The 27,205-nt window shown below is 42.3% G+C and overlaps 1 protein-coding gene across 2 annotated transcripts in view; it reads left to right on the forward strand.

Annotated features, from left to right (window-relative positions):
* LOC122937739 (ATP-binding cassette sub-family B member 5-like) overlaps positions 1-27,205 on the forward strand; it is a 127,973-nt gene that overhangs the window by 11,940 nt on the left and 88,828 nt on the right. For both annotated transcript variants that reach the window (XM_044292755.1, XM_044292756.1), the window contains exon 2: positions 24,638-24,759. In XM_044292755.1, the coding sequence (XP_044148690.1) occupies positions 24,638-24,759 (122 nt within the window). The remainder of the gene's footprint in view (positions 1-24,637; positions 24,760-27,205) is intronic.

Raw genomic sequence — 27,205 nt, forward strand, 5'->3', positions numbered from 1 at the left:
AAGAGGTCGCCAAGGCAGCTGTGTCACGGCCAGCTCCTCTGAGGGCAGGGTTAGCATGGCAGAGATGTGGAAAACTTTTGTCAACACGCCACAGCTAACTGCACCACCACCTGATACGCAACGTGTTAGCAGGAGGCAACATTTCACTAACATGGTGGAACAGTACGTGTGCACACCCCTCCACGTACTGACTGATGGTTCGGCCCCATTCAACTTCTGGGTCTCTAAATTGTCCACGTGGCCAGAGCTAGCCTTTTATGCCTTGGAGGTGCTGGCCTGCCCGGCAGCCAGCGTTTTGTCTGAACGTGTATTCAGCACGGCAGGGGGCGTCATTACAGACAAACGCAGCCGCCTGTCTACAGCCAATGTGGACAAGCTGACGTTCATAAAAATGAACCAGGCATGGATCCCACAGGACCTGTCCGTCCCTTGTCCAGATTAGACATTAACTACCTCCCCATAACCATATATTATTGGACTCCAGGGCACTTCCTCATTCAATCCTATTTTTATTTTCATTTTACCATTATATTGCGAGGCTACCCAAAGTTGAATGAACCTCTCCTCTGCCTGTGTGCTAGGCCTAAATATATGCCAATGGACTGTTGCAGTGGTGGCTGACATGAAGCCTGATTCTCTGCTATGACATGCAGACTAATTCTCTGCTGACATGAAGCCAGATTGTCTGTTACGGGACCTCTCTCCTCTGCCTGGGTGCTGGGCCTAAATTTATGACAATGGACTGTTGCAGTGGTGGCTGACGTGAAGCCTGATTCTCTGCTATGACATGCAGACTGATTCTCTGCTGACATGAAGCCAGATTGTCTGTTACGGGACCTCTCTGCTCTGCCTGTGTGCTAGGCCTAAATATATGCCAATGGACTGTTGCAGTGGTGGGTGACGTGAAGCCTCATTCTCTGCTATGACATGCAGACTGATTCTCTGCTGTCATGAAGCCAGATTGTCTGTTACGGGACCTCTCTGCTCTGCCTGTGTGCTAGGCCTAAATATATGCCAATGGACTGTTGCAGTGGTGGGTGACGTGAAGCCTCATTCTCTGCTATGACATGCAGACTGATTCTCTGCTGACATGAAGCCAGATTGTCTGTTACGGGACCTCTCTCCTCTGCCTGTGTGCTAGGCCTAAATATATGCCAATGGACTGTTGCAGTGGTGGCTGACGTGAAGCCTCATTCTCTGCTATGACATGCAGACTAATTCTCTGCTGACATGAAGCCAGATTGTCTGTTACGGGACCTCTCTCCTCTGCCTGGGTGCTGGGCCTAAATTTATGACAATGGACTGTTGCAGTGGTGGCTGACGTGAAGCCTGATTCTCTGCTATGACATGCAGACTGATTCTCTGCTGACATGAAGCCAGATCCTCTGTTACGGGACCTCTCTCCTCTGCCTGGGTGCTGGGCCTAAATTTATGACAATGGACTGTTGCAGTGGTGGCTGACGTGAAGCCTGATTCTCTGCTATGACATGCAGACTGATTCTCTGCTGTCATGAAGCCAGATTGTCTGTTACGGGACCTCTCTGCTCTGCCTGTGTGCTAGGCCTAAATATATGCCAATGGACTGTTGCAGTGGTGGGTGACGTGAAGCCTCATTCTCTGCTATGACATTCAGACTGATTCTCTGCTGACATGAAGCCAGATTGTCTGTTACGGGACCTCTCTCCTCTGCCTGTGTGCTAGGCCTAAATATATGCCAATGGACTGTTGCAGTGGTGGCTGACGTGAAGCCTCATTCTCTGCTATGACATGCAGACTAATTCTCTGCTGACATGAAGCCAGATTGTCTGTTACGGGACCTCTCTCCTCTGCCTGGGTGCTGGGCCTAAATTTATGACAATGGACTGTTGCAGTGGTGGCTGACGTGAAGCCTGATTCTCTGCTATGACATGCAGACTGATTCTCTGCTGACATGAAGCCAGATCCTCTGTTACGGGACCTCTCTCCTCTGCCTGGGTGCTGGGCCTAAATTTATGACAATGGACTGTTGCAGTGGTGGCTGACGTGAAGCCTGATTCTCTGCTATGACATGCAGACTGATTCTCTGCTGTCATGAAGCCAGATTGTCTGTTACGGGACCTCTCTGCTCTGCCTGTGTGCTAGGCCTAAATATATGCCAATGGACTGTTGCAGTGGTGGGTGACGTGAAGCCTCATTCTCTGCTATGACATGCAGACTGATTCTCTGCTGACATGAAGCCAGATTGTCTGTTACGGGACCTCTCTCCTCTGCCTGTGTGCTAGGCCTAAATATATGCCAATGGACTGTTGCAGTGGTGGCTGACGTGAAGCCTCATTCTCTGCTATGACATGCAGACTAATTCTCTGCTGACATGAAGCCAGATTGTCTGTTACGGGACCTCTTTCCTCTGCCTGGGTGCTGGGCCTAAATTTATGACAATGGACTGTTGCAGTGGTGGCTGACTTGAAGCCTGATTCTCTGCTATGACATGCAGACTGATTCTCTGCTGACATGAAGCCAGATCCTCTGTTACGGGACCTCTCTCCTCTGCCTGGGTGCTGGGCCTAAATTTATGACAATGGACTGTTGCAGTGGTGGCTGACGTGAAGCCTGATTCTCTGCTATGACATGCAGACTGATTCTCTGCTGACATGAAGCCAGATTCTCTGTTACGGGACCTCCCTCCTCTGCCTGGGTGCTGGGCCTAAATTTATGACAATGGACTGTTGCAGTGGTGGGTGACGTGAAGCCTCATTCTCTGCTATGACATGCAGACTGATTCTCTGCTGACATGAAGCCAGATTGTCTGTTACGGGACCTCTCTCCTCTGCCTGTGTGCTAGGCCTAAATATATGCCAATGGACTGTTGCAGTGGTGGCTGACGTGAAGCCTCATTCTCTGCTATGACATGCAGACTAATTCTCTGCTGACATGAAGCCAGATTGTCTGTTACGGGACCTCTCTCCTCTGCCTGGGTGCTGGGCCTAAATTTATGACAATGGACTGTTGCAGTGGTGGCTGACGTGAAGCCTGATTCTCTGCTATGACATGCAGACTGATTCTCTGCTGACATGAAGCCAGATCCTCTGTTACGGGACCTCTCTCCTCTGCCTGGGTGCTGGGCCTAAATTTATGACAATGGACTGTTGCAGTGGTGGGTGACGTGAAGCCTGATTCTCTGCTATGATATGAAGACTGATTCTCTGCTGACATGAAGCCAGATTGTCTGTTACGGGACCTCTCTCCTCTGCCTGGGTGCTGGGCCTAAATATATGCCAATGGACTGTTGCAGTGGTGGCTGACGTGAAGCCTCATTCTCTGCTATGACATGCAGACTGATTCTCTGCTGACATGAAGCCAGATTGTCTGTTACGGGACCTCTCTCCTCTGCCTGGGTGCTGGGTAGTGTTGAGCGCGAATATTCGAAAAGCAAATTTTTTTCGCGAATATCGCAACTTCGCGATTTCGCGAATATTTCGAATATAGTGCTATATATTCGTAAAAACGAATATTCGTTTTTTGTTTTTTCCCCCCCCCCCACAAAATTACAGTACACATATAATTGATTGTTTCCCAAAGGTCCAACAGCTCAGATCTTACTCACATTGCCTAGAAAGTGATTGAGGCGCGAATCTTCGTAAGGCGATTTTATTAGCGCACATGCGAATATCGGCACGTCCCAGAACAGAGGCAAAGGGCTTTGCATTCATACATTAGTGAATTGAGTTGCGAATCTTCGTAAGGCGATTTTATTAGCGCACATGCGAATATCTACACTTGTCCCAGAACAGAGGCAAAGGGCTTTGCATTCATACATTAGTGATTGAATTGAGCTGCGAATCTTCGTAAGGCGATTTTATTAACGCAAATGCAAATATCTACACTTGTCCCCAGAACAGAGAGGCAAAGGCCTGTGCATTCATATAGTATAGCACCATATTCGCGAATACGTAGAACTTCGTAAAATTCGATTTACGAATATTCGTATTTTTTATTTTACTTTCCACCTTACAGATTACATTGATCTGTACTCTGTCAACTACTGTCATCACCCCCCACTGTATCTCGATTGATTCCCAAAAGTCTCACATTCCCTAGAAAGTGATTGAGGTGCGAATCTTCGTAAGGCGATTTTATTAGCGCACATGCGAATATCTACACTTGTCCCAGAACAGAGGCAAAGGGCATTGCATTCATACATTAGTGATTGAATTGAGTTGCGAATCTTCGTAAGGCGATTTCATTAGCGCACATGTGAATTTTGCATAGCATATGTATTATGCGATGCGAAAATTCGAATTATCGCATATGCGAAATAATAACGAATTTGAATAATCGCGAATATTTTACGAATATTCTTTCGAATATTCACAAAATTTCGCGAATTCGAATATGGGACATGCCGCTCAACACTAGTGCTGGGCCTAAATTTATGACAATGGACTGTTGCAGTGGTGGGTGACGTGAAGCCTGATTCTCTGCTATGACATGCAGACTGATTCTCTGCTGACATGAAGCCAGATTCTCTGTTACGGGACCTCTCTCCTCTGCCTGTGTGTGTGCTGGGCCTAAATATATGCCAATGGACTGTTGCAGTGGTGGCTGACGTGAAGCCTCATTCTCTGCTATGACATGCAGACTGATTCTCTGCTGACATGAAGCCAGATTCTCTGTTACGGGACCTCTCTCCTCTGCCTGTGTGTGTGCTGGGCCTAAATATATGCCAATGGACTGTTGCAGTGGTGGCTGACGTGAAGCCTCATTCTCTGCTATGACATGCAGACTAATTCTCTGCTGACATGAAGACAGATTCTCTGTTACGGGACCTCCCTCCTCTGCCTGGGTGCTGGGCCTAAATATATGCCAATGGACTGTTGCAGTGGTGGCTGACGTGAAGCCTCATTCTCTGCTATGACATGCAGACTAATTCTCTGCTGACATGAAGACAGATTCTCTGTTACGGGACCTCTCTCCTCTGCCTGGGTGCCGGGGCCTAAATATCTGAGAATGGACTGTTCCAGTGGTGGGTGACGGGAAGCCAGATTCTCTGCTATGGAACCTCTCTCCAATTGATTTTGGTTAATTTTTATTTATTTAATTTTTATTTTAATTCATTTCCCTATCCACATTTGTTTGCAGGGGATTTACCTACATGTTGCTGCCTTTTGCAGCCCTCTAGCTCTTTCCTGGGCTGTTTTACAGCCTTTTTAGTGCCGAAAAGTTCGGGTCCCCATTGACTTCAATGGGGTTCGGGTTCGGGACGAAGTTCGGATCGGGTTCGGATCCCGAACCCGAACATTTCCGGGATGTTCGGCCGAACTTCTCGAACCCGAACATCCAGGTGTTCGCTCAACTCTAATCAGGAGTTCCATAAGAATTGTGCGTAACATTCTTGCTCCCTGTGCAAAGCCATAACAAAAGGACTCCGCAGGCATACACATCAGAGGAAGCTGAAGCTGGAGCAGTAAACAGCGGGAAACAAATAGAGGTGGCTGAACTCAGCTACCGTGTATGTCTTGCGAAGTCAATTTCTCCAACTATGCCCCTCTCGCGATTTACAGCAAATACATTATTTTCATGTAGAGATCAAAGAATTATGTTGGAAGCATATAGTGTATGCAAGTCATGTGCGACCCCTCTCATCATTCTCACGCTGTTTTGCACATTGTTTGCCTGGGCAAACGGATTCACACAGGGAGGAACTTCTCTGTGTCCTTCAGCAAGAAATTGAATCTTTGCTTTCTCCGTTACAACTCAAAATCGGAACCATGGTGACCGCCAACGAGAAGAACATGGTGTCAGCGCAGTGTCAAGGAGGGCTGAGCCATGTGCCCTGCATGGCACACATGTTCAATTCACAATATTGACCCAGAAAGTGTTTGTCTGGCTCCTCTCTTGTATATTATTTCATTATTTAATGCAGTTGGGATTTTAGACATTTCTATATTCAGATTGGTTTTGCGCAATTTTGTAAAAGAAAACTATTAAGGTGTATAGATATGCAGGAAAAATGACTCAATGAACCGTAAGTGTCCCTCTTTGACCGTCCAAAAATTTGAGAGGTATGTTAAAGTGGTAATTTAATAAATGTAAAACTCTTTTTTTTTTTACTCACTCATCTGCAGAATAAGGATAGCTATGATATGCCCCCATTGTCTGATAGGTGCAGGTACCATCTCTGGGACCTGCACCTACACTGAGGACGGAGCGGGAAAGGTAGTGATAAGCAGCATAAGCAATATTAATTTTCACAATATTTTGTGAATTTTTCGCATAATATTCGCATTAAATTAGCAAATTCTAGAAATCGTTATCTTGTCATTATTTTCGTGATTGTGCTAATCAGCACTAATGATGTGCATAGTTTTTGCGCAATACATGCAACGTCACATTTTATCAGGTCTGAGTAGATATTACTGATTGGCGCACTAAGTGTTGTTGTGACATCACAGCGCTATGTCTGTAGCATGTATGTATGGACAGCAGAACCTATCACACTACCTAACACCCTGCACTGGAACCTATCAGCTACACAATATCAGGATATAACCTACACTGACTATCTCCCACTAACTATCTGTATTATATATATATGAGCTAACTAACTATCTAATGTAATTGGATTAGGAATATGATCCAGATGAAAGCACAGAGCTCAGCAATGTCACTGCAGAAAATGGATGCTGGGGAGATTTTTATATGGTAAAGGGATAGGCAACTTTCCTATTGGTTGCTAGGGATGTTTCTAAGCTTTGAAAAATATATTGCAGCCTTCTCATTGCCCCACAAGCAAGAAGGGAGGGTACTAATAAAAAAAATCTAGAATATTTACGATTATGAATATATACACTCACCTAAAGAATTATTAGGAACACCAGTTCTATTTCTCATTAATGCGATTATCTAGTCAACCAATCACATGGCAGTTGCTTCAATGCATGTAGGGTTGTGTTCCTGGTCAAGACAATCTCCTGAACTCCAAACTGAATGTCAGAATGGGAAAGAAAGGTAGGCTACAACAGCGGAAGACCCCACCGGGTACAACTCACCTCCTCTACAAATAGGAAAAAGAGGCTACAATTTTCACAAGCTCACCAAAATTGGACTGTTGAAGACTGGAAAAATGTTGCCTGGTCTGATGAGTCTCGATCTCTGTTGAGACATTCAAATGGTAGAGTCCGTAAACAGAATGAGAACATGTATCCATCATGCCTTGTTACCACTGTGCAGGCTGGTGGTGGTGTAATGGTGTGGGGGATGTTTTCTGGGCACACTTTAGGCCCCTTAGTGCCAATTGGCTATTGTTTAAATGCCACGGGCTACCTGAGCATTGTTTCTGACCATGTCCATCCCTTCATGACCACCATGTACCCATCCTCTGATGGCTACTTCCAGCAGGATAATGCACCATTTCACAAAGCTTGAATTATTTCAAATTGGTTTCTTGAACATGACAATGAGTTCACTGTACTAAAATGGCCCCCACAGTCACCAGATCTCAACCCAATAGAGCATCTTTGGGATGTGGTGGAACGGGAGCTTCGTGCCCTGGATGTGCATCCCTCAAATCTCCATCAACTACAAGATGCTATCCTATCAATATGGGCCAACATTTCTAAAGGATGCTATCAGCACCTTGTTGAATCAATGCCATGTAGAATTAAGGCAGTTCTGAAGGCAAAAGGGGGTCCAACACCGTATAAGTATGGTGTTCCTAATAATTATATATATGATATATAGCACTATATTCTACATCTTCACAAATTCTCAAAGGGACGATATTTGCAATAAAAATTTGTGATTAGAATATTTGCGATCAACACTCCAGGTTTCTCCAGGTCTGGCCACCACCAAAAGATTTCCCCATAGTAGTGAATGGGAGCACACCGTGCTTGCACAGCCACTGCTTCAATTCGTTTTTATGGGGCCGACAGAAATAGCCGAGCCAGTGCTCAGCTATTTTCGGCAGCCCCATAGAATTGAATGGAGGATGGCTGCACATGCATAGTGCGCCCTCCACAACTTTTGGGGCTCCGTTCTTGGTGTAGGTGTGGGTCCCAGAGGTGGGACCCGAAGCTATCAGATAATGGGGGCAAATCCTAGTGATATGGCCCATTGTCTGAGATGGGAAAACCCCTTTAAGGAATATTTATAATCCCTTATATGCAAGAAAACTATTGGCATAAATTTGTACTTGTACTTTGTATCTGTACATTTCCAAAAAGTGGGTGGTAAAGGAATGCCAAATTTGTTCTAATCTACTCCAGGAAACTGGTGTACATTCCCCTTTTGGCACATAAACATGCACAAATGTGCCACAATTATTAACCCATTCCCGATTACCTTATATACGTTGGTGGTCGGGACTTTAAGGATGGTGCCCATTCGTGACCACAGCTCAGCTCATGTTTTCTACAGAAAGACCCGGGGACAATGTACTGTACATGATGTGATCGATTATATCATTGATGCCACACATTTAACCCGTCATATTTAACCCTGTGTGGCCACGGGATCTATGAGGTAAAGAAAACTGCAAACCATCTCTCCTAGCGAAGATCGGGGGAGCTGGATGCAGTGTGCGGCAGCTTCAGTCCTCCTGAATGATCCAAGACTGCCACACATTAGTTCTCATGGAGCCCCGTGCCGTGTAATTCTCATAGACTGCAGTGCTAATGCATTGGAGTCTATGAGAGAATCAATCTAATGATTAAGTTCCCCAGGGGAACTACTAAATATTGTAAAATAAAAAAAAAAGAGAATAATTAAGAAAATTAAAAAATAAAATTAAAATTATTCCCCTTTCCCCAAAATAAAAATAAAAAACATAAACAATTAAAAAAATAAACATCATGGGCATCACCGTGTGTGAAAATGCCCATACTATTAAAATATAAAAATATTTATTCTAAATGGCGAACAGCAAAACAGAAAAAAGTCAAAATGGCCAATTCGCGATTTTTTGGGTCGCTTAACCTCCCACAATTTTTTTTTATAAAAAGTGATCAAAAAGTCATACACAACCCAACATGGTATCAATGACTGATCTCCCCGCAAGACATGAGGCCTAACACAGCTCCGTACACATGTAAGTAAAAAGTTATGGGAATCAGAATATGGCGATGCTAAGAAAAAATTCTTTTTTTCCAAAGATTTTTATTATTTTTTCAGTCTGAAAATGAAAAAATAAAATAAATAAATACACATATATGGTATCATTATAATTAGGGATTAGCAAATTGACAATCGCAATAACTTCATAAATTAATCTGTACTGTAAAAAACCATGCAGTATCCGTACAGTATTAGAACAAAGTTTTATGCAAATCGACTTCAGATGTTTCATCCAAAGTTGATTCGCTCATTCCTAGTTGTAATCATACTGACCCGGAGAATAAAATTAACAGGCCAGTTTTGCCACATAGGAAACGCTGTAAAAGAAAACCATACAACTGGTGGAATTGTGTGTTTTTTTTTATAATTCTACCCCATTTCGATTCTCTTCCCGTTTCCCACTACATTGTATGCAACTGTAAATGGTGCCATTAGAAAGTACAACTTGTCCCACAAAAAAACAAGCCCTCATATGGCTATGTGAATAGAAAACTACCGCAAAAAAGTTTTGGATTTGGGAAGGCTGGGTGTAAAAAACTAAAATTAAATCATGGAAAATTGTGGGTTAATAGGCGTGTCTTACAAGAAGCTATGAGCTTGGTAGTTTCAACGTTTTTTACTCAGGGTACAACCAGTAAGTTTCCTGGATGTCTATATCATAGCTCTGGTCCTCTCAGAGTAGAAGCAGTGAAGATGGCCATATCTGCACAGTCTCTAAGAGGCTGTGCAGTGCTCCAGAGGACCATTGCAAGGGGATAACTTGCTATTTGGGTTCACATATTTTCTGAGCTTTAATATTATTCTAAGAGCTGAACATGGTAGCACTATGTAGTTTATTGTGCTCTACTCAGAAGGAAGAAGGCTGGACCTGCTCCCCTCTGACGGAGGAGCTGAGGAGTGTACCTTAAGCAGCCAGAGAGTGAGGAGCTGCTTGTTGACTGTACAGTGTTGACTGTGCTGTGTGTGGCCTACTCAAGTTTGGAAGTTTCTCTTCCAAACAAGTTACATTTTGATCCCTTTCTTTTGCCTTGACACAATTTTAATAAAAATGCATGAATTTATTCTGAGGTGTACAGCAGTTAGGAATCTGTAGCTATATAGGGGATCTGGTCTGAGGTCTGTAGTTATTTTTGGAGTCTGTATTTCTTCAGGGATTTGTATTCATGGGTCAGCATTTATTCAGAGTTTGAGTCGGAAGAACATACTTTTTATGGATTCTGTATTTATTTAGGGTGCCTGGTCTGGGGTCTATATTTATTTTGGGGTCTAGAGTCTGTATTGTTAGATCTGTATTTATTATGGGGTCAGATCTTAAAGTGGTAGTCCAACTCTTTACAAGTGATGGTCTATCCTCAGGATAGGCTGTCGCAATCTGATTTGTGGGAGTCTGACACCATGCACTCCTGCCAATCAGATGTTCTGCAATAGCCCCAGCACCTGAAAGTGCCAGAACTGCACAGCTCCTTTCATGGTGCAATGAACAGAGCTAATTACTGCAGTGTGAGTAGTTATGTGCTTCTGTCATTGAATTGAATCCAGTCCTGAATTAACCTTTTAATCAGGCTTCCTAGTATAACTAAAATAACAACTAATGGTTAATAATTTGGAACAGCACTCTGATTAGTACTGTTGAAGTGACACTGAAAAGGGATCTCCAACCATGTCAGTATAGACACGAAGTCCAGGGCACATTATATATCCATTTTGAAGGAAAGCAGCCTTTATTTCTTATAAATGCATCAAGTAAACAATAAATCAGGTTTTCTCCTATTTTTCACTTCAGCTAATTATAGCAAAAGTTAAATCCAGATATAGCGAAAGATGACATTTCGTTCAAAGTGACCTTCATCAAGTTGCATCTGGTGAGGTCAAGGAAGTTCTTGTAGTGCTGCACAGGCTGCTAGAGAAGGTGCTCCTTTTCTGTATTAGGCTACTTTCACACTAGCGTTCGGAGCGGGTCCGTCTGATGTTTCATCAGACGGATCCGCTCCTATAATGCAGACGTTTGCATCCGTTCAGAACGGATCCGTCTGCATTATAACTTAGAAAAAGTGTGAAAGTAGCCTGAGCGGATCCGTTCAGACTTTACATTGAAAGTCAATGGGGGACGGATCCGCTTGAAGATTGAGCCATATGGTGTCATCTTCAAGCGGATCCGTCCCCATTGACTTCCATTATAAGTCGGAACGGATCCGCTCGCCTCCGCACGGCCAGACGGACACCCGAACGCTGCTTGCAGCGTTCAGGTGTCCGCTCACTGAGCGGAGGCTGAGCGCTGGCAGACGGATGCATTCTCAGTGGATCTGCCTCCACTGAGAATGCATTAGGGCCAGACGGCTGCGTTCAGGGCCGCTTGTGAGCCCCTTCAAACGGAGCTCACGAGCGGACACCTGAACGCAGGTGTGAAAGTAGCCTTAGCTGAAGCGAAAAATAGAAAACCTGGTTTATTGTTTACTTATTGAATTTATAAGAAAATAAAGTCTGCTTTTCTTTCAAACATATGTAGAGTGTACCCTGAATTTCATATCTAGAATAGTAACTAAAGTCTTGTTTCACACTGCCAGCAGTAGTTCTGGCAAGCTGTCCAAACAGTCTGCAAGAGCTATCTGGACCCAGCATTGCCAAACGTTACCTGAATGCATGCCAGACCCATTAACTATAATTATAGTCAATGGGGATGGCAGGCATTCCAGTAACATCCAACAATGCTGGATCCAGAGATCTCCAGCAGCCCGCCAGAACTTCTGCCTCACATCTGCAAATAGTTTTTTGGGGACAAAAACCCTTTATAAGAGAAAAAACTGACAATTGCTTTTTCTAGCTGAGAGGCCTTGGGGGGGAATCTATGTGTGAGTACTATTTATATCATAGAGATCAGTTAATATATGTGATGACTATTGTTGGCTAGGCAACACTTCTCTTGGTGTCTGGGTAAAGTATATGCAAATTAACATGTCTAACATCAGCTGGCATCAGAAAGAATTTCTTATATTTTTGGCAGGAAAGTTAATTTGCATATATTTGGGTTTCTGGGAAATATATTCTCTCTCTCTCTCTCTCTTTCTTGGAATTCAGATTATTTGGAATATTATAGACAAATTCTGAATCGATTCACTCATCTCTAATCGAAAAAGTTGCTAAGTCACTCAATTTATATAGTGAATATCATTAGTAAAATTTACATTCTATATAGTTAAAGAGAGTCTGTCACCTACTTTACACATATTAAACTGTCATCATTGCCCTGTAGTTGAACTAAACAGTTAATAGATTGCACCTTTGTTTCTCCTTTCTGCAGTGGCGTGCCAAGGAGGGGGGCTCAGATTCCAGCTGTCAGGGGCATGCTTGATCCAATGAGCACTCATTGCTAGAGCGGGGGAACCGGTAGCAGTGGAAGCACATTTCTCCCCAAATGCAAGTGCCCAAGCCCTCTGGATAGTATGTTATCTCACCCTCCAGTACAGTGCCCTTACATCGCAGACTCTACTCCCTAAAATCCAGCACCAGCTTGTGTCACTGTTGGGCCCAAGCATGCACCGTACACTGCCCACTGTGGGCAGCTGCAACAGTAAACTGACTGCACATGCTTGGGCCCGGCAGTAAAGTGAGCAGAGTCCCTGACGTAAGGGCCCTGGGCTTGCTTAGAGCCAAACATTGGAGGAGAGATAACAGCAGCCTACGGAGGGGATCGCCCTTGCATTCGGGAAAGAACACCCCTGGGCATTTGCAAGTCATTTGCATATATCTTCAAATGTTGTTATTCAACATCAATACACAGAAAAGAGAAACAAAGGTACAATTTGTAAACTGTTAATATCTCCTGCAGGGCAGTGATGACAGGTTAATATGTCTAAATTAGGTGACAGAGTCCCTTTAATGTTAATGTTTGCAGAGTGCTGTTGTATTTTGTGTTTGCTTTTGTACTGTATTTTCTGCCATTGCGAAGCGCACCTGCGTCCTTATTTTCTTTTAAAGGATGTGATGGCTGAATTATTTTTTTTTTGCATTTCCATTAGGCTGATAAAACAAAGTAATCATATGAATTCAATAGGGGAATTAAGTTATATAAAAAGCATCTGAAAGATCAAAAATCCATTAATAAAGAGCAATGTAGCCAGAATTCAATAAATAGCACAGTGAAAGTGCAGACAGCAATTTAATGCCCAATAGCCTGATACATCATTGGCTCCTGTACAACAGCTTAGTGGTTTCCAACAGCAGCATTTTAGTGATCGATGTACTTCAGAACTGAAACAACTAAGATATAAAGTACACAGCAAAGGTGCAGCCACACATTCAGGTTTATTGATGCAATTTTGGAAGAAAAAAGTAGGAGAGGATAATAAAAAGAGAAAAAGTATTAGGGACAGATTTTTATTTTTTTTTATCACTACTGGTTTACAGCTTTGTCATTGATGTTCAGACTATTCAGACTCTTGCACCTTTAAAATATGGAGGCCAAACCTTGATTCAGCCTTGTAATGTATAGCATAATATAAGCCTTGCTGTGTGCCCCATTCCCTTAGAGGGGTTTTCCTGTAATTAAAAGATATTAAAATACATAAATATTACTTTATTATAAATATATTACCAATTAGCTTTTATTAGTTATAATTGCTTGTTTTGTCTATGGAGTAACCATTAGGAGAAATAAAATGGCCCCTATCCTATTAGTACACACAAAATCTGTCCTAATCACTAGAGATGGCCTTGCGGTTCGTCCGGTGGTCGGTTTGCGGCAAACTTTGCGCGTTCGCAATTCGCCGAACATGCGAACATATGGAGATATTCGCATCCGCCCTATTCTTTTACATTGTGAAGAACTTTTCTAACATAGAAAGCATATTATAGTGGATTTGTATCGTGCAGCAGTGGCGAGCGGTTCTGCAGGGATACTGCAGCTACACAGAGTGATAAACGCAATTAGAAAAAATAATTATAACTGGTGTGATATACCAGTCGCCCCCCCAAAAAACTGATAGAAGCGGGGTGTTATATACCAATAATATACTTTCCATATAGTGCATTTGGTTACTGCAGCATTTGTTTGCTGTTTTCCTGCGTTCCCTCTGATACACACAGTGACAAACGGTATTAGAAAAAATTATTATAACTGGTGTGATATACCAGTCGCCCCCCAAAAAAATTGATTGAAGCTGGGTGTTTTATACCAATAATATACTTTCTTTATAGTGCATTTGGGTACTGTATAGTGCATTTGCGCATGCGCGTACGCGAAATTTATATTGTCGATATTTAGCATTAAAAAAAATGAATGGAGATCGCAAATTCGAATAATACATCTGGTATGTCACTGTCAATGTTGTGGGACTATTTGTGCACTACTAGTAATTATTTCTTGGCTGCAAATATGAGCTGAAGGTTTTTCAGGTTCGCCTGCCATTAAAATGAATGGGACCCACCGCGAACTTGCGGTTCGCGAACATTTGATTGCGTTCACTCGATCGCGTTTGCGAACCTTCCCAACAGATGTTTGTCCATGACTACTAATCACACATCAGGACAAGGTACTTCACAACACTGAGCTATAGAGCTGCCTCATCCTCTCTGCTCTACTTGTCGGGGATTGTGATCCTGAAGAAGAACTTCAGCTAAATCTCTGTAGGAATGGAGTTCATGAGGAAACATTATGTACAAAGAGACAGGAGAGACTATGGTAATGTGGGGCTGTGGTAATAGAGACTGCATACAAGTGCTGCTGCTCATAGACTCATCCCCATGCTCCTTTATGTACTTCATGTATCCTCATGAACTCCAGTCAAACAGAGATTCAGCTGAAGATCATATTAAACTGTATTCAGAATCATAATCCCTGACAAGTGGACCAGAGAGGAGGCTGAGGCAGCTCTTTAGCTCAGTGTTGTGAAGTAACTTGCCCTGATGTGTGATTAGGACAGGTTTTGTGCATACTAATAAGACAGCAAATGAGGGGTACAATTTGACTGAGTTAAGAGCCCACATACTTCTGGAGATGACTCTCCTCACATCTGAATGTCCACTTTTGTAATTTATTTTGTATCCTGCCCCTTTTACTAGTAACAAGCACACAGCACTCGGAAATGTATTTCTTCTATTAAATTAACAGTTTAATAAATTGATTCAAATTAGTTTTAGTACTTCGTGAAATAGTGCAGCAAGACAGAAAAGTACAGTATAACTGACATTTCATTTTTGGTGTGTAGGGACAGTGAGTGTGTATTTGTAATACACTTTTTTAGGACAAAATGTAAATTTTTGTTAGAAGAAGGAATGTAATATGTAAATTTTTGTTAGAAAAATGAATTTAATGTCTCCCCTACCAACTGAGGGTTGCTATGGAGAATCCATCTTCAATATTCATTAAATGCTACTACTAGAATGCATTCTACTGAATTCTGAATATGTTAGATAATTGCAAGATACAGAGGCTTCTCAACCAGCCTCTGGTCTCCCTGCCCTAGTCTCTGCCTCTCTGCCCCAGCTCTGCCTCTCAAAATACACTACTCACAAAAAGTTAGGAATATTTGGATTTCAGGTGAAATTTATGGAAAACATAAATAAGTAAGTAATGTACTGTACTACACTACAGTGATATTATATCATGAAAGTAGGGCATTTAAGTAAAAACAGGGAATGGTGATTTTCTCATCTCAAACAATTTATAGAAACAAAAGCCAACAACAGTGGTGGGTATACCCCAACAAAAAATGTCAATGTCTCAATAACTTGTCATGGGGACTTAGGTATCAATTACAATATGCAGTTTACAAGTCGACTTATTGTCTGCTGAGGCATGGCATCCCACTTTTCTTGAAGGCGGCCCTCAGGTCATTGAGGTTCTGGGGTACAGAATTACAAGCCTTTACACAGTGACTCAGCTGATCCCATAGGTTTTCAATGGGATTCAGGTCTGGAGAACGTGTAGGCCACTCCATTTGAGGTACCCTATTCTCCAGCATCCGTTCCCTAATGATATGACCTTGATCAGCTGGCGCATTGTCGTCCATGCAGATGAAATCAGGCCTGTGCTATTCATGCAGAGGCACAATGACTGGATTAATGATGTTATTCAAGTAGTATTGGCTTGTCACTGTACCATTCACAAAGTGTAGGGAAGTTCTAGACACACCTGCCCACACTGTAGAACCACCACCACCAAAGGCTCGTCTGGTGACAACAGTGGCTGATGCATAACGCTCTCCTTGACATCTTCAACAATCATTTTTGCTCAGCGTGAATTAACTTTCATCAGTGAATAGCTCTGAGGCCCACTGGTCCCTCGTCCAGCATAGATGCTCCCAGGCCCATGCAAGACGATGGCGCCTGAGCCTGGTGGTGTGGTCAGATACCCTTGAAGGTCGTCTAGCACACAGACCACGCTGATGTAAATGGTTTTATATGGTCTGACATGACACTTGGGTGCCTCTCACCCTTTCCCCGGAGTTGTGTGGCATTCATCATCCAGTTCTGCAGGGCATTGTTCACAATGAAGCGGTCATCAGTGTGGGACGTGGCTAAGGGACGTCGACTTCTATGCCCTTCTGTGACTCTTCTAGCCTCTCTGTATCTCTGTTGCAACCTGCTGATGACACTCCATGACACACTAAGCTTAGTGGCCACTGAGAAAATGCTGCTTTAAGCCTCGCAATTGCGAGGTACTGTTGATCAATTGTTAGGTGCCATCTTGGTCTCATGATGTCAAAATGGGAACAGCATGATGAGGAGGACTGTTTAAATACCAATTCTAGTTGAACCAGGACATTTATTGGGTGATTCATGGATCAAACACTTGTTGTGATTTTTGCCTTTAAGCTCCTTGTTGGAGAACAGCAAGTTGTGCAAAAACTACTGAAACACTGAACAGTTGGGCATGTGCATTCAGAAGTTTAGAGAAGGTCACATTAAGTTCACCTGTAAAGGTTAGAGGGCTTTTGAGGTTCATCCTCAATTTTCACCCACAAGCCAAATATCCCTAACTTTTGGTGTATGTGTATGTAGTGTATGTAACAGAGCTTACAAAGACTGATGTGACCTTGTAGGTTATCTGCTGCCAGCACTGAACGCTCCCTTGAGTGCTCCCCTCTATCTTTCCAGTACAATCTTTTGATGATACTGGGGTAATACAGAGAGGAGCAGGGCTGCAGCATTCAGCTCTGACAGCAAGTGTACTTTGTTCCTATATACTTTCTATGAGCACTGAACATTGCAACCCTGCTCCTCTCTATATTCCCTGTGAGCGAATACTATTTTTACATAGTCACAAATAGGTTCACAGTGGTTTTTCGAAAAGATCAAATGCAAGCGGGAAAAAAAAATCTGGGCTATGCTACATTGTATGCTTCCTTATGGAAGTATTCTCCCCTAGAACCAGGTATTCTCATCTAGGGCTTTGTGGGGGCACACAGAAAGACCTTGTGCTACTGTACCAAGTCTGTCCGTGCAACTATGCTGTGTATAGGATCTTAGGCTACACCCACACATAGGTTTAACACATCTTCAAATAAAGACCACTAGGAATTATATTAATCTATTATAAAATATGAGCTCCCCACATTCATGCCCCAATTGCTCTGTCAGTTTCTCTACAGGTTGTCAGCTTGCGGGTGTGTCCTTTCTGCTGAAACTCAGGGATGTTTCCTTTCTCGGGGGCGGGTGGTCCTTTCTGCTAAACCTCTTTCTCTGAAACTGTCACAGCTTTTAAGAATAGATAGGGCTGGTTGCAGTAGATGAATAGACATGAGCATGTGCAAGCACCTAAGTACCGATGTAACATGGTTAACACACACTTTTTTCTGAGATTTCTGAGTTTGGTTATCTAATCTAAGCAAACACCTTCAATTGTTTTTCAATGGTTTTTGACTCAAGTTAATGAAATGAGTTAAGAGATTTGAGTTAACAGCGGGAGTGCTAACCATGGTACATCTGTAGTTGGATATGCACATTACTATAAAGTTTAAACCAGGGGGTGCCATTATAATGAAGTGGAACATTTTTGTCAAGTATATTACAATAGTGACTAGTTTTTTATGCTGGCTTATATTAAAATGACATTCAGTGGTTGCATCGAAAACCCCTTTAAAGGGGTTGTCCACTTTTATGTATGAAATGTAATTTACTAGTACATCTTTATATCATGTCCAGGACCATTTTCTAGACATTAAATCCCCCCTTCCCTAGATGTTCTCCCTCCCCTGCAGATGGAAACATATACAACCAAATACATAATTCCTTTACCACTGAAACACAGTGGGCCGAACTCCTGATATCCAAATAGTTGGCGCCCTGTGCTTCGATGGAGGAGGTATGATGACGTGATTGGTCACATGCCTCTCCATTTGCAGTAATCATGAAATAGAAATATATTAGTGCCATGTAATGCATATTAATATTCACATGTCTAAGCTTGAAATAAAGCGGCCAACCCCTTTAAATCTAAAGTTTCCTAAGGATGTTCGCCATTTGAATATATAAGAAATTCTGCTACCAAACTGTATTTTCCGTTTTCTGTCTTTGTAATAGTGCCAGCTTTGAGCTGAGCATCATTGGAGGCAAACAACTTACTAGATTGCCTGATATTTATTTTTAGATGTGTTAGTGATCTTGCAGAGGGCATCTAAGGTAACATTTTCGGCAGTAGACACTTATGCGGACAGTGTTATATTACAGGAGGCTTTGGAGACACTAGAGGCTTGAAGCAAAGCAAATGAGGTTTATGATATTATGCATGTGGAAAGGGGAAAAAAAAGTCACATAAAAAATAGAAACACATTATGTAAACCAAATATGGAAACAGACTTAGGGTACTGTCACACTAGCGTTATACTTTTCCGGTATTGAAATCCGGTAAAGGGTCTCAATACTGGAATAAAAAGCATCAGTTTTGTCCTAATGCATTCTGAATGGAAAGCAATCCGTTCAGTATGCATCAGGATGTCTTCAGTTCCGTCCCTTTTACGGTATTTGACCAGACAAAATACCGCAGCATGCTGCAGTATTTTTTTCGGCCAAAATCCCGGAACAATACCGCACTTGCCGGATCCGGCATTAATTTCCATAGAGATGTATTAATACCAAGTGTTCTGGAAATTTCTGCATCGCCGGATCCAATTTTCCGGTCTGAGAATGTGATGGGATATAGGTAGAGCTGGTTTTGCCTTTGATCTTTGAAAAAAAATTAAATACCAGATCCGTTATATCCCGGATGATACCGGATGAGACGGATCAGGTATTTCACTGGATCCGTCTAACGGATTCAGAAAAAAAGGCTATCAGTTTGCATACTGTTGTCGGAACTGCATACTTCTGTTGACGGAACTGCCTGCCGGATTCAAACAACGCTAGTGTGAAAGTAGACTAGGGTATTACTGGACAGCAGAATGAACTCTTGCAACCAGTGTCAGGCAGCCTTTAGGTAATGTTGCATCATAGATACGCATCATGAGAACATAGTTTTAAATCTATAAAAATCTAGAGTACACATAGAATATTGTGAACAGTGTTGTAAGAAGAAACACAGTTTAGCTGGAGCAGGTTGAGAGCAGATGACCAAAGTAATAAATAAAAATGGGTATTTCCCAGAATATTGTTTCCAGGGGTGACATAATCACTATGATAGGGCAACTAATGTTTTAATTGTTTTCTGACTCTGGACTGGTCACTTATTATTGCAACCAAGCCAGTTTAATCTCTATGTTTTGACATCAGCCCATGCCCACCACTGTCCCACTTATCTGGGTGGTTACTGGAACTTCTCTACTCACCCTGCTGCTTGTTCTGTTCTGGAAATAGGGACCTGCTGGTCCTCCTCTGTATCTCAGCTATGGGCCCGGCCTCTGGAGTTCTTCATGCCCCTTTCTGGCAGGCTTAAGCCTGCTACTTGCTGGTAAAGGCATCTCCTTCTTGCCTATAGGGTGTGTGAATGTTCTCTCTGGCTCTTAAAGGGCCAGCACATGCATGCCCTAACTCTTCCCCAGCCTATGGCAGCCACTTCTCAGTACTTTAGGCACCTTTCCCTGTGGGAAGGTTATTAAAGCGAACCTTTCACCTGATTTTCACTATATAAACTAGCAACAGTACCTTATAGATTATCTTCAGTGTGTTCTTCTACATGTTAGAGCCGCTTTCCTGTGCTGTTTATTCTTGTAAAAATTGACTTAAAGTTCTCATTTCCTGCTCCTGAAGTCACGCTACAAGTCAAGGGGGTAGCCCTTCCCTCACCTCTGGCTGTACCTCCCCTGCCCTAACGCCGCCTCTATGCGCTGTAATTGACAGCCGGCACAGTCGCCGGGACTGCGCTTGTGAATCCTGTGCATGCGCCGTCCTCCTCCTTCGCCACTTGGAGCCTGAGGATAGGGGAGCGCGAGCACGAGAGGGAGCGCAGACAGGCAGGGTTCGCGGACGGCACATGCGCGATTCTGTTACAGGATCGTGCTTGTGTCCGAAAGAAAGACTGGATCGCGCGGCGATGGAGGAGGACGGCGCATGCGCAGGATTCACAAGCGCGGTCCCGGCGACTGTGCCGGCTGTCAATTACAGCGCATAGAGGCGGCGTTAGGGCAGGGGAGGTACAGCCAGAGGTGAGGGAAGGGCTACCCCCTTGACTTGTAGCGTGACTTCAGGAGCAGGAAATGAGAACTTTATAAGTCGATTTTTACAAGAATAAACAGCGCAGGAAAGCGGCTCTAACATGTAGAAGAACACACAGCAATATATTCTTCTGTCTGATTCCTGACTCTTGATTCCTGATTTTCCACTGTCTGCCCCAAACTGTGCCTAATTACTGTACTGACCCTTCACCACCTGCCTTGAACTTTGGACTGTTTCATGGATCCACATGTACTCTAGCTTCCCTGACCTTGGTCTTTTACTGACTATGAGTTTTGCAGAGGTGGCATGCTGGTATGTTTCTTCGCAGAAAAGTCTAGATCCCTGTATAGGGGTTAAAGGATGAAAACCAAGGATAACACCCTTAAGTTTAGCCCCAAATTAGATTGGTTGGTTCGCACAGTGGTTCCACTTTCACTACCATAACACCCTGTAATAGGTATAAGTAAAATGAGATCTGAATCTTGAAGAGCTTTACTAACTTTTACTACCTGTAATGTGACAGGGGCACAAAAAGACACACAGAAGAAACCCTTTCAGAAAAAGAAAAGTTCCATAAAAGTGCTGAATAACACTGAGATGACACTAGGTTGGCACGGCTCTCCAGAGCTCACTTTTAACTCCTGCTTATGGATGAAACGGCCTGCATTTTTTTCTCAAGGTCAACAGTCTTTCTACTTTACTCATCTCTCCAGGGGAGTGGGGAGGCAATGTCAAACTCAGCTAAACTTCCTAAACTCTCAGTTCTACTCAGCAGTGTAGGGTTAGAGCCTATCATGCCAATGACCTGCCACAGATTTCCCTGGTGGGAAGCAAATACAGTAAAAACAGGAGGAGATTGACTATTGGTGGGCCAGTCAGGTCAGGACGTCATGAGGCCAGCTGCCCTGTATGTCATTAAAGATACATAAGCCAGAATATTATATGAGATCACTAGTACTCCCTCCACAATCTCTGCCTGATAGCATAACATTACTCCTATTGGTTAAACAGTTTTATGTACTATTATAGGGTTACATGTGTAGTCATAGCGCTCTACATATCACTACAGCACTATATATATATATATAAAAAAATATATATATATATATATACAGTACATATATATACAAAAGGAAAAATGGCGGCACTGGCTGCACTAGGAAAAAAAACGGGTGCACGTTCCTGGGGAATCGACCTCTCACCCCAACCAATATATCCAGAAAAAGGACGGCACTCCAACAGGATGAAAGTGAAAAACTTCTTTTAATCGACCCATTAATCGACCCAGGTCGATTAAAAGAAGTTTTTCACTTTCATCCTGTTGGAGTGCCGTCCTTTTTCTGGATATATATATATATATATATATATATATATATAAAAATACACTGAACAAAAATATAAATGCAACACTATCAATTTTGCTCCCATTCTGCATGAGCTGAACTCAAAGATCTGAAACATTTTCTACATACACAAAAGACCCATTACTCTCAAATATTGTTCACAAATCTGTCTAAATCTGTGTTAGTGAGCACTTCTCCTTTGCCGAGATAATCTATCCCACCTCACAGGTCTGGCATATCAAGGTGCTAATTGGACAGCATGAATATTGCACAGGTGTGTCTTATACTGTCCACAATAAAAGGCCATATGCAGCAACCGAGTCACAGGGGCAATATGTGAGTTGTGGTGTGCCGATGGGGGTAGTAGTAGTTTTACTCACAGTTCTGTAGAACTCCCTGGGCCGGCGTGCAGTGAATGGAAGGCTAGCACTAGTTCTTCGGGGCACACTCTGTTGTCCAGGGATTCCCGCCAGATGGTGCCAGATGGTTGAGGTGCCCTTGGTGGAATGGTTTAAGGTGCCGTGGAGGCACGGTCCCTGTTGTTTGTGACGCCAGCACCGTTAGGTGCAAAGGAGGGTGGTAGAAAGGATGAGGAGTCAATACTTGTAAACAACTGAACTTTTACTTGATCAATTGTCTCAAGGTAATCAGCACAGTTCATCTATATGACAAAAGTAATAATCCAAACATTGGCTCAGCTATAACAGGCTTGGCAAAAGTAGCTTGCAGAGTTTACTTCTTATATCTGTCCACACTCTAGCAGTCAGGTACTGGATATAATAACTTCTTAATTGTAATTAGCAACCCACAGGGCGGTCTTCCTAATGGCAGGCATGAATCCTCTGCTCCATTGCATGTGGTAATGGACAACCTTGCGCCTAGTCGTCCAACTGTGTCCATTTGCTTTTAGGCTTCTTCCAATCACTGGTGCTGTGGAGTACATAAGCTGATGCTGCTCCTATCTCCACTAGACTTTCTATATATCCATAATTCACTCTGGTCTGTGCTAGGTAGCTGTAAGTAGGTTCTTAACACTCCCTCAGCTTGGCCAGGGCCAAGGGGCTAAAATGGCAGCTGCATACTGGACTTATCCTTTTCTGCTCCTCACTCCTCCACTAACTTCCTCGCTTCTCCCTCTGCCTTGACACACCCTAAAAAAAAAATATATATATATATATATATAAAAAAGTCCAGTGGGAGCACCAACCAGAGCGTGGGTGCACGGTCCAACGTAGGGTAGCGGCAATCCCCAATAGTATAGAAAAAGAAGAAGTAGGACTGCACTCCGGAATAGTGATAAAATGCAAACTGAAGTTTATTCACCCATATTATGGCAAGTCTTGCGACGTTTCGGCTCACAAGAGCTTGAGAAAGGCTCTTGTGAGCCGAAACGTCGCAAGATTTGCCATAATATGGGTGAATAAACTTCAGTTTGCATTTTATCACTATTCCGGAGTGCAGTCCTACTTTTCTTTTTCTATATATATATATATATATATATATATGTGCTGCCAGCACCACCTAGGGGCGAAGAGATATAATGGCATGCTCATCTAAAACAGCCTGTTATAAAGAATTACAGCTATATACAGAAATACATTAATATGCATACTACAAATACCCAAAATTATAGAGGGCCCCATGAGTAGGACACTGCATATATATATTTAAAATATATATATACCGTATATATATATATATATATATATATATACACAGTATATATATAATTCTGGTAACCATATTTCACTACAAGGCTCTATATATAGTTATAGTTCTCCATCCTTCTGCCACTCTAAATTGCCAATCCGCGCAGATTCGGCAGCCAATCCCCTTTGTGACTGAATCTGTGACAGATATACACCAAAAAGTAGCATCTAAAAGTAAAAGTAGCACATAGTGTCTTTAGCCTTTAAGAACCAATGAACTTGAATTAATGCAATATTAATAATCTCTTTTAATGATACCAAAATTTTTTTTTTTACTATTGTCATGGCTTTTGCTTGACAGGTCGATTATTTGTTGGTGAGTGACTTGGAAGTCTTTAAGTATGATTCTACGTCTTGTGAAATCTTAACCCCAAATATGTTTTTAATTCTTTATTACATTCTGCTGTAATGGGAGCCCAAACAAAACAAACTGCAATTAATGCTGATTTACTTTAGGAATAGTTATTTGACTATATTTTAATTATATTTGGCATAAACTCTCAGTCTTGTATATTTCCATCAGTTCAAATAGCCTTTAAAGGGAGTGGTGGTGAACATGTGTGACCACCCCTGTATTCATACCTTTCGATTCAATCTATTGTGGAGGCCCCTAGCAATCATACATCTTGTAGATAGTTGATAAATAGTCGTCTTGGGATAACCTTTTTTAAAGGAGTTGTCCAGTGGTACTAAAAATAAAAAAATGCTATTCTAACAATTACTGGTCCACTCAGGCCCACTCAGCCAGTCACTACTTTTTTATTTCTAAGCCATAGATAAAAAAATGAATACCCCTGGACAACCTATTGAGGCTTTTACTGGCATTAATATTCATTGTCCTGTGTTTGATATTACATGATGTTCTTATTGTGTATGATACCAACTACTGTATTTTCTGTTGTGCAGTGGTTTTCATGGTTGCCCAGCAGAGGCAAGAAAAGAAATCATGTCAAAGAAGCAGATGCCGAGATCAACAATATTCAGCCTACAACAGAATCTTTACTGGATGAAAGTCAAAAAGAAAATGTGTATGTATTATGGATTTACAGTATATTGTCTACATCTACTATAGCATGACAGATTACTGGGAGGGGCTGGAGAAGATCCATATCGGAACCAATGACAAAGTTAGAGGTAGGTGGAGAATCCTTAAAAATGATTTCCGGGATTTAGGTTAAAAGCTTAGGGCAAGGACCTCAAAGGTAGTATTTTCCGAAATACTGCCTGTACCACGAGAAAGACAGCGGGAGATCAGGGAGATTAACAAGTGGCTCAAGAACTAGTGTAGGAAGGAGGGGTTTGGGTTCCTGGAGAACTGGGCTGACTTTTCTATCGGCTACAGGCTCTATCGTAGGGACGGGCTGCCCCTGAATGGGGAAGGGGCAGCTGTGCTGGGGAGAAAAATGGCTAGAAGTTTGGAGGAGTGTTTAAACTAGGGACTGGGGGGAAGGGAAACTACATTATAGGAGGGGAAGATAGGGCAGATAGAGACCGGGGGCAATGTAGTGGGGCTGGGGGAGGAATGGAAGGAGGGACTAGAACAGTTCAGAAGGAAAGGTGTAGGGTAAAAATATACATAAACCTGACAAAAGCCTGACAAATAAAACTAGGGAACTGGAATTAGTGATGTGTGAAGAGGACTATGACATAGTGGGAATAACTGAGACATGGCTGGATAATAGCTATGACTGGGCAGTTAATGTACAAGGCTACAGTCTGTTTAGAAAGGATCGTCAAAACTGGAGAGGGGGAGGGGTTTGCCTTTATGTAAAGTCTTGTCTAAAGCCCACACTCTGTGAAGATAAAAGTGAGGGACATGAACAAGTGGAGTCACTGTGGGTAGAGATGAAAATTGTAGATTCACACTCAAGGCATCAAAACTATGAATCAACACATGTGGAATTATATACATAACAAAAAAGTGTGAAACAACTGAAAATATGTCATATTCTAGGTTCTTCAAAGTAGCCACCTTTTGCTTTGATTACTGCCTTGCACACTCTTGGCATTCTCTTGATGAGCTTCAAGAGGTAGTCAACTGAAATGGTCTTCCAACAGTCTTGAAGGAGTTCCCAGAGATGCTTAGCACTTCTTGGCCCTTTTGCCTTCACTCTGCCGTCCAGCTCACCCCAAACCATCTCGATTGGGTTCAGGTCCGGTGACTGTGGAGGCCAGGTCATCTAGCGCAGCACCCCATCACTCTCCTTCATGGTCAAATAGCCCTTACACAGACTGGAGGTGTGTTTGGGGTCATTGTCTTGTTGAAAAATAAATGATGGTCCAACTAAACGCAAACCGGATGGAATAGCATGCCGCTGCAAGATGCTGTGGTAGCCATGCTGGTTCAGTATGCCTTCAATTTTTTTTTCAATTCCAAGAGTGTGCAAAGCAGGAATCAAAGCAAAAGGTGGCTACTTTGAAGAACCTAGAATATGACATTTCAGTCGTTTCACACTATTTTGTTATGTATATAATTCCACATGTGTTAATTCATAGTTTTGATGCCTTCAGTGTGAATCTACAATTTTCATAGTCATAAAAATAAAGAAAACTCTTTGAATGAGAAGGTGTGTCCAAACTTTTGGTCTGTACTGTATATGGAGCTAAAAACAACAATAAATTACTAATAGGAGTTTACTTCCACAGAAAATCTACTACTAAGCGAGATAGACAAGGCAGCAAATCATAATGAGCTGGTTATTATGGGGGACTTCAAATACCCAGATATAGACTGGGAAACTGAAACTTAAACCAATAACAATAATAATAGCAATAACCAAAGACAATTACCTCTCCCAACTGGTTCAGGACCCGACTAGAGGGATGTCCATACTGGACTTAGTATTAACCAATAGGCCTGACAGAACAACAGACGTGCAGGTTGGGGGACACATTGGAAATAGTGACCATAAAGTAATAACCTTCCAATTATCATTCAAAAGAGCATTTCTAAAGGGAGGAACAAAAATACCATAGGCCTAACTAACTGGGACAAAGTTCTCAAAAATAAAAATACAGCCACAAAATGGGATAATTTTAAAAACATCCTAAAATCTCATTGTGAGAGGTACATACCGTATGAGAATAAAAGGTTAAGGAACAAAAATAAACCAATGTGGATAAATAGAACTGTAAAGAAAGCAATACATGACAAAAAGAAAGCATATAAATCACTAAAACAGGAGTGTAGCACGGAAGCACTGAAAAACTATAAGGAAAAAAATAGAACATGTAAAAAACAAATAAAAGCGGCCAAACTAGAGACCAAGATATTAATTGCCAAAGAGAGTAAAACTATTGTTCTTCAATTATATTAATGTTAAAAAGTATAAATCTGAAGGTGTCGTCCCTTTAAAGAGCAATGAGAGGGAGTCGCAGAGAGTGACTAGGAGAAAGCAAAGCTGTTAAATATTTTTTTCTCCAATGTATTCACTGAGGAAAATAAACTGTCAGATGACATGCAGAATGTAAAAA

The sequence above is a fragment of the Bufo gargarizans genome, chromosome 5 (assembly GCF_014858855.1).
Source record: "Bufo gargarizans isolate SCDJY-AF-19 chromosome 5, ASM1485885v1, whole genome shotgun sequence".
NCBI lineage: Eukaryota > Metazoa > Chordata > Amphibia > Anura > Bufonidae > Bufo > Bufo gargarizans.